At 40.5% G+C, this 9,152-nt stretch overlaps 1 protein-coding gene across 2 annotated transcripts in view; it reads right to left on the reverse strand.

Moving 5' to 3' along the window:
* The window catches only part of rap1gds1 (RAP1, GTP-GDP dissociation stimulator 1), a 39,943-nt gene extending 31,236 nt beyond the window's left edge, over positions 1–8,707 (reverse strand). For both annotated transcript variants that reach the window (XM_024288594.2, XM_024288593.2), the window contains exons 1-3: positions 8,361–8,707; positions 1,452–1,559; positions 831–953 (exon numbers count right to left, since the gene is read on the reverse strand). In XM_024288594.2, coding sequence (XP_024144362.1) covers positions 831–953; positions 1,452–1,559; positions 8,361–8,364 — 235 coding nt within the window. In that variant the 5' untranslated portion in view covers positions 8,365–8,707. The remainder of the gene's footprint in view (positions 1–830; positions 954–1,451; positions 1,560–8,360) is intronic.
* Between the last annotated feature and the right edge of the window lie 445 nt (positions 8,708–9,152).

The following is a 9,152-nucleotide window of genomic DNA, read 5'->3' on the forward strand; positions in this document are numbered from 1 at the left end:
GAGGTTTCACGAGGGCGGAGAAGAGGTTTCACGAGGGCGGAGAAGAGGTTTCACGACCGCGGAGTAGAGGTTTCACGAGGGCGGAGAAGAGGTTTCACGAGGGCGGAGAAGAGGTTTCACGAGGGTGGAGTAGAAGTTTCACGAGGGTGGAGTAGAGGTTTCACGAGGGGAAGGAAATGGTTTCACGAGGGCGGAGAAGAGTTTTTGTAAATGGAACCACTGCAGAAGGATCATTCCAGTTTTTAAAGTTTTAGGGCTGTTGAGCTTTTATGACATTTCTTAATAATTGAGGTAAATCTGACACCAGAAGAAGCTTGACAGAACAAACCACATTTAATCATGAATCACCACACAGAGCAGCGTTCAACATTGCAGTTCAACAGTATGAAACGGAAGGGCCGTCTCTGGCGCAGCGGCAGACTCTTCCGGAAGCAGTGACAGATAAATGCCAGCGGGTCGGGGCGGGTTCGTCAAGCTGCCGCCCAGCTACCATTAACTGCACCCCTGCAAGCTCAGAACCCGTTCATTATCAGAACCTTTTCTTGACGTCTGCTTTTTTCAGCTGTAAAAGCTTTTTCCTGAGCTCACACAGAGACGAGATGGAAAATGGAGCTCTGCAAGCCTGCAGCTCAGTTATACAAGGTCTGTCAAAAAGCATGAAGAAAAAGTAACTGCATTCAACCAAATGAATCAGCCTCTATGATTAACCTTTGATTTTGAATACAAAAACGTCTCAGAATGATTCATTAATTAAACTGTTCCTCTCCATCAAGAAGACACAGTGCAGCCCGGAGACTAAAATAAACACGAGCTTTTGAAGAGGCTCTTACCATTTTTGGCCAGCTCTGCAATTATGTTGGCAACTTTGGGGGTGCATGAAGACTGGGGGTTAAGCAAGTTGGGAAAAAGAGGAAGGATGCCCATCTCCTGGATCTTCATGCTGGCCTCAGTGTCTGCAGGAGAAACAACCCAAGATGAGCCTGAACTCTGCAGCTATGTTCCCTGCTTTCAGAGCAGCTGGTGGCTCGTATTTAATGCAGAATCCATATTGTTCTTCTTGTTTGATCTTGTGGTTGTTATGTGGGATTGTCTGAGAATTATTTTCTGACCCAAAGAATCAGATCAACATACTTTGTCTTCTTCTTCCATTTGACCCTAAACATGGTTCTGCACATTTTCTCTAATCATTTAGACTTACCTGCAGCACTGCAGTGATTTAGATTTTCTTTTTGGTCACATGTTTCACAGTGAACTGAAATGAGTCCCTGTGAGGCTCAGGCAGCTGAGAAAGACGTGTTCAGCTGCTCATCAGCTGTCTGCTCTAAAACAGTCAGACACAATTTCATGGTGAGAATGAACAGATTATTTTCTGAACTCTCATTTCTGTTTGACTCAACTTCAAAAAATGGCCAAAAGAGTTGTGGCTAACTGAGGGAGCGTTCTGTACTCACTGGTGCTGGCGAGCGCTTTGAGCAGACAGTCCAGGCAGATCTCCACGCCGTGAGCGGTGTTGTCGCCAGACGCCAGCTTCAGCTTCTGCAGAGCTTCAGTCAGGTTGTCTGCAAACACGTGTGAGGCTCCACGTTATCAAACCAAACTGCACCGTCATGGCTTTTCAAATAAAACCAATCACCTCAAGTAATTTGCAGAATTGATGGCTGCACGATTCACACAGTCTATCCATTATATCTAAGGGCAATTTGTTTATTCAGGTCTGGTAATGAGGTACAAAGAAGGTGATGAGCCCCATCCAAAGATGTATAGACCCGATGGTTCTTTGTAGCATAATTTTTAATCTTCTTTACTCTGAAAAAGTAAACATTCGTGGAAGCTTTAACCATCCACTGTCACGAGTGATTCTTTTTCTTCTCTGCTAAAGTAAAACTATAAGATCTGTCCAGAACAGGAAGAGAGAAGCTTTTGGAACCTCTGAAGAAAAAAAACATTTCAGTGTTCAAACAAACATGACAAACTAAAATGACCTCAAGGCTTTTGTCCACTGCTAAATAAAAAATGATCAGGAAAGTTTGGACATATTTAGTCGGGACATAAGAGGTCATATAAAATCAAAGATACAGTATGTTTGGAATATTTTGTGATGGAGGGATTACAGTGGTTAGCACTTAGCGTGCTCTCCAGGTACATGTGTGGGTTTTCCGTCCAACAACACCAGTGATCGGTGGTTCTAAACTGTCTCTAGGGGTGTGAGTGTGTCTCTGCGATGGCCTGGAGAACTGTAGCACTACTGCAGTAGCTGGATGTGCTCCAGTATCTGCATGAGCATGAACAGGATGTGATAGCTGCAGGGACATCAGTTGTATAAATACACTTGGCAACAAAATTGTGGCTCATCTTCTTTGTTCTGTAATTGAAACTGATCCATTTCCTCTGCTTGAAGGCAGCTTTTGAATCAAATTAGAAAGTCATTTGTTTCCCAATAATTAGTAAGTAGAAGCTGTAATACGATTCTACAAGAGTTCTCATTGAAGGTTGAAAGTCATCATGTAATCCCAGACATGTTACATCAAATAATCAAACTGTTCATTACAGTCAGTGATGGACTTTGGAGAACTTCCAAACCCCGGGTTTCCCCCCAGAACTGAAAACTACATTAAAGTGCACATTCAACTTGTGCTTGTTTGGATGTCATTTGGAACCAATGACCTTTATTTCTGTGATTTTAGGCTTGCATACTCAGTGAGGATGAAGATCGGTCATCTGGCAGATTTTGACTGTTTCCTGTAGCATAAAGTAGTATAAACTTAGTATTGGTGACAGCTGAAGGTAAACTAGGTGAAGTGTTGATACTTTTGTCAATATGCTTTGAAAAATGAGTGATGTAAAGCAGTTTCTCAACCAGAGGGCCATCAGAGATGGTCAGGTGTGCCGTGGGAAATTATCCATTTAAAAACATTTACCATCACCAGGATATCAGCTTCGTGTTCATCCAAACGGGTCCTGATTCAACACTGAATAGTTTGGAATACGAAGATCATAAAATACCCTGATCTGGTCGCAAGATTAACCACTGACTCTGCATTTAGAAAAGTCCCGCCCACTTAACTATCTCTGCCAATTATTCTTGAAGGCTAGATCATGTGTCATCCAACTGACCAATCAGAAGTGGTTAACGTCCTCACTTCCTTGTTCTGATTCGGCTCATAAAGTCTTTCAGTTCCAACAGAAGTTACAGCTAACGCTCATGTTTAGCGGTGTAACTTCCCGCAGGATCCGGTGTCAGATCCTTTCAAAAGTTAACAAAATAATGAAGTTCAGAAACGTGAGTCTGTCCAGCATCGGGGTCAGTTTTGTCCCTGTATCTCCCATGATGCATTGGGCTAAAGTGACAGCGTCTCTGTACTAGACAGCACACATCAAACAGTCCGTTCTCTCAGTTTTCAAATCTTCTTGATGAAACCAGAGAAAACAGTTTAGTTTTCCCTCAAGGTTTGAGTTTATTATTAACATCCCAGTGTTTGGTCCAAGTCATCTTTATAAAAGAAACAGCTGGTTTTTGTGTCTGATTGAAGGAAAGATTCAGTTGCAGACTTCAGTCATTAAAAAAAATAATAAATTAAGTTAAGCTTAAATTTAAGTGATAATAAAATAGAAAGAAACAGGATTAAGGTTTAGTGGCCAACAGACACATTTAAACTAAATTGAAACCATTATTCACCCTAAAAGAAAGAAAACATTTTTGTTAAAGTTACATTTTTGCCTTAAAAAAAGAAAAACGAATAAAACTTTAACAAGTTCACTTTTTGTGTAGTTATAATTGAACATAAACATGAATATAATGTTGAGTTTTTATGTAAAAAAAAACAAGCATGTTATGATCATAACATTGTTCAAAAATTACAGTTGCTCTGGCAAAAACATTTAAAAAAACATTTAAAAAAAAGAAAATGTGTTATTTGGGTTTCTTTTGCGGTGTTACATAAAAATGCATGACAATAAACTAAAGGCAAAAACAATTACCTAGGTAGATTGTCCCATAATTTAGCTGACAACTATTATTGAAAACTGTCACAACTTTTTTTCTATTTATTTATTTTTACATTTAGGAAAACAGCTGCAACTTCCAGCCGGAGAAAAAAATCGTTGTTTTTTCTGCCTCAATTATCTCAAAAAATGCGTGTGAAATTGTGGAGGGACTGTGCATCAATACAGACGATAGAGTTTCTCCTTTTTTACATTTTAGGATGCTGGTGTGTCGTGGGAAAAACAGGCTCAAAAAAGGTTGAAAAACACAGATGTTAAGGATACAAAGTAAAAGCCCCCATTTTTTCATAGTTTAACCAGGGGAGTGACTTGTGTGTTTTTTAATTTATTTTTTTTATTTAAATCTGCTCATATTTGTTATTTTCTCAATCGGTTGCCCTTTAGAGGTTGTTTCCCGCTAACCACCACTAGAGGGCACTGTATGTGTGTATCAGTATTTGTTCCGGACAGTACCAGGAGAAGAAGTTTTTATGTTTTTAAATGTTTCATTTCAAGTTTACAAAGCTTCAAGGCATCCAGATTTTCAGAGCAGGGCCACAAAGATAAGGCATGTGAATCACAAACAGTCACAGGTGGGTACAAAATTATGATGAATCCAAATGAACCACACGAAGAAGTGTCGTCCAGGAGAATCTGATTGCTTCCCCCTTAAACTTTGATATTTTTCTTATTGCATCAAAATTTTTTTATTCTTGCTTGGATTTTTTTGTGCCCTTGGACTAATGCAGAACAGAAAGCCATCAAGCTGAGTTACAGACAGATGGGAGAACAGGTAAAAGCGCCGTCATTTAGATAGCTCCTGCAGTACGATCGTACTACAGTACGATCGTACTGCAGGAGGCACTACAGACTGAAAGGTCTCATGAACCAGACATGGAGACATGATAACCAAAGGCTTTGTAGAGCTTTTTGAAATAAATAAACCAGATCTCTCAGGAAGAGCTTCACCTGCAAAATATAGCTTAAAAAATGCATAAATTGAATGTACTTTTTAAAATAATAAAAATCAAATGTTAGTTTTTTTAGACGTCTTTTAGCCCCGCCTCCTCAGCGCCGCTCAGACTGTAGCTGACTGTATTGCTGTATTGTTTCTGTCTTTCCCTCATCATAAAATACTCTTTATTTTAAAAAAATGAGCTAATTTGCTAATCTCTTGCCATCTGTCTGATTACATTGATGCCAGTTTGTGACTCATTTAGTCTTTTCGCTAAAAATGTGCTTTAAAACACACTAGGTGAGGCACACAGACGGCACACAATGACGGCAGTGCCTCACCAGCCGTGAACCTCACCGCACACCACTGCAATATTGTCCATGTCTTCTGTATGATATACAGTCAATGCTTCCAAGTATGGTAGCTAGGAGTGTCTAGTTTATTAAAGAATTGAGCATCCAATTTGATGCGTCTCAGATGATCCGTGCCAAAAAAAAGAGGCAGTCGAGGCGAGAAAAAAGACGTCCAATCTCAAGCTCACTTCTAGTACCAAGTCGAGTCTATTCCAATGGGTGAAAGTGAACCACAGTGAGGGATGTGTGTTGTTTTTTACAGCACTAAAAAACAACACTTGAATAAACTAACATGACACCTTTACTTAAGCACAAAGAACAAAACAGACAAATCAAGATTAGTATGTTTTTATCAGACAATTGTTTTTTTTCTGATAAAAAGAAAAAGATGATTTTGTTATTAGGCATTTTCAATTATAATTTCAAATGTCAAATAAATATATAGATTGAATTGATTTCTGTAAAACAATTAGATTGTATCATAATGCCACTAAATTTGTGGACCATGTATGGCACATGTGTCAAAGTCAAGGCCCTCCAGATCATTTTATTATATTGTTATTAATGACCCGATGTTATCTTGTTCTCATTTCTAACTTGTATAATTCTGACAAAATATATTTTTATGGAGGGTAAAATATTGAAAGTTATTTAATGTTTAGGTTGATTTATTCTGGAATAATATTCCTGCCTTTTTATTATTCATAATTATGTTTAAAAGTTACAGTTTTTAAAGTTAACATTCTGCTAGCTTTTTGGACTATTTTGGCATTTACTAAGATTTTTAGGTTGCTTTGGAGTTAAGCTAATATTACAGCTACATGCTAGCTGTTTTGCTTAATTTAGGCTTTTTTCTGTTTTTTAGGCTATCCTGAAGTTTAGCTGTATTTTACATTTTTTGGGCTACTTTTGCTTTAGCTAATATTTGTGGCTGTCGTTTTTAGCTATCAGCACTAGCATCTTCATCAGCCAAATTCAGCTTACAGCATTCACACTAGCATTATCACGGGTAATGCTATATACCTCGTTCTTAATTGTGTTAAAAAGTAGTGTTTTTAAAGTTTTTAATTTTTAGTTTTAGTGTCTTCAATAACCAGGCCCGTTCCAAGAAGCGGGTTAAGCTGAACTCAGAATCAATCACTATGGTAACTGAGTCTGTGAACGAAACCTGGTCGGTAGCAGGTTTTATTCAGGAAACTTAGAGTTCTCTGCGGTCTCCGCCCCTTTTTAAAGTGAAAGATGTTCAAATATGAGTTCCTCATGAACATTTAGAGAACATTCACATTAGAGACGTCACGTTTCCACCACTCAGAAACCAAAATGATATGTTCATTCATAGAGGATCATGTAGAGAGGAGGCTGGATTAATCCAGAGGAAATGTTATTTACGTCGGTAGAGGATTTGGAGGACACGAGTCGATTGATTGAAGTTTCCTGATTCATTTTTATTTCAGCGATATTATCAAACGTGAGTTTTTCCAGGGACTCGCTATTAAAATATACCGTTTTCTTTTCTTTATTTGAAACCCTTAACAATAGAAATTATTGAATGTCAAACACCGGAAAAGGATCTGGACTCATCCACTGTCCAGTGACTACGTCAGACATTAGCTCAGTTGTCAACAACACTGCTTCCCACTGCATAGTCAGTGAGTTCAACTGCCGGCTATGGAAAGCGATTTTTACTTTTTACGCTTAAAAAAATTCGGCGAATATTTTTTAAGTCTTGAGAATTAAAATTAAATAAATATTTTTTTAACATATGCCAGGCATCTACAGTTTCTTTTTAGCGTGCAGTGATATCCGTGTGTGCAGGTGGGGGGGTGGGGGGTTTACCAAAACTGGTCATTCATGCGATTACGGAGATTACTGGTTAAATTAGTAACAGATCAAAAACCACTCCTTACTCAACAAGAGACAAAATAACCTTCCTGACATTAATTATTCATTATTAGAAATGATTCAAATAACTGCAGATATTTTCTCTCTGTTCTACCGCTGCAGCTGTGTTGCTTTTCTTGCAGAAAATGTTCTCCTATAGTCGCATATGCTTGAAGGAACTTATCAATTTCCGCCGCCGGAAGTACGTAACTCAGATGTTTGTTCCCGTTTCCATGGTGAATCGTGCTGTCTTTGCTCCATTGATCAGGGCTTTTAATGGTCGCGACGCTCACACCTGATTCTAGTTCTAACAACTTCAAGTTGATTGAATCAAACATTTTCAGCTGTTCTGGAACCGAAAACCCTGAGTTTGGGAATTTAGAGTCCAGTGACTCTAAGTTCAGGTTCGAACTCTAAATTTGTTGAACCTGCTTCTTGAAACGGGCCCCTGATGTGTAGGGATGTGTAAAGAATCATGTGAGGAAGATATGCAACACTAGAAACGTGAATGTTCTCCATCTGTGGCGTTTCCTGCAGCTGAAACCATCACTCTAAATGCAGTCAGCTGAACCATATCAGAGCCACAGCATGGCAGGTGTGCTGCCATAACACTGATTCTCCCTGCAAAGCGGGAGCTGGATCATTACATAATGAGTGTTGCAGTGACCCGATTATTGCTGCCAACAAATCATCATCCTCCTGATCCTTGAATTTCATCTCCCATTCTTCATGGGCGGTGTTACATAAACTGCCCATCTGTCTGGGGGTTGGTCTGGTGGGGCGGGCTGTCAGAGGGTCCACGCCGGAGGAGCCACATCAGTAAGCGGGGAGCGTCCGCCCCGAGCCCGAGCCGCGGCTGCAGTGGTGCAGCGTCGTGGGCTGCCTCATCACATTGCATAACAGCTGTGGAGATGGGCGGCCATCAGCTGTCGAGTCACAGGAAAGCAGTAAGCGGGAGAACAACTGCGTCTGATGAGGGGAGAGGCAGTGGGGAGACACCCCACCCAGTCGATGCTGAGCCCCGTCATGCCCCCCAGCCCAGCATGTCGGGGCTCAGCATCGACAAGAATGACTCGCTGATTCCGATGAGTCCCATTAAAATGCGACACCTCCAACCGCCTTTTTCCAGAAGCGGTGAAGCGTTTCTCCGAGCTAACAGTTCGCTGCCTCCCAGCTAGCCGTCTACTCACCCATCTCCGCGGAAGAAGCCCTCGGGGGGTGGATGAGGGTGGTTCCGTAAACTGAGTGTAACCAGCCGGAGGCCACGCCGTTCGGATCCTGCTGTGGTCAAGCTAGCGACTGGAAGCTAACGGGTTAGCACGGCAGCTAGTTCGGAGCGCCGGACTGTGGAGTCCCGCTCAAAGTGACGCTGCTCCGCGGCGGCCTGTACACCAGCGGCTGCTAACGCACCCCACCTCCTCTCATAGCCACGGTAACGGCGGACAGTCGCGGGCTAGCAGGTCCACAACAACTGCCTCCACTCCGACTGACGGCTGCTGCTTCAAGCGGAGATCATTTCCGGTCCAACCTTCAAAATAAAACAGCAAAAAGAAAAAAAGGTTGTAATAGTCACGCACCGCCAGCAGGCGGCGCTACAACGCCATATTTAATCTGGTGTGATGGCAAAACCTGAGTTAAATGTAAAATTTAAAAGGGTATTCAAAGATTGTGTCATATGTTATGCATATATATTAACATGTAATAAGAACATAAATAGCAGTGCCAGTGGTGTAACATGATTAACTTAATATTAATTCTCATTAATATTATCAATACTTGGCATTCTCAAAATATACATATTTTGTTGTTGTTTTTGTTTAATATGGGGTGCCGTTTGTGAATCTGCAAAGTAAAGTTCTAACATCAATGTTTTTTGTTATTTAGGATGTTTTAGGAGAAAAATAACTGATCTAGTTTCTGAAATGGACATTTTCAGGCTTTAAATCCATATATTTCTAAATGTTACATTTACTAACTAAATG

The sequence above is a fragment of the Oryzias melastigma genome, linkage group LG18, assembly GCF_002922805.2.
Source record: "Oryzias melastigma strain HK-1 linkage group LG18, ASM292280v2, whole genome shotgun sequence".
Taxonomy (NCBI): domain Eukaryota; kingdom Metazoa; phylum Chordata; class Actinopteri; order Beloniformes; family Adrianichthyidae; genus Oryzias; species Oryzias melastigma.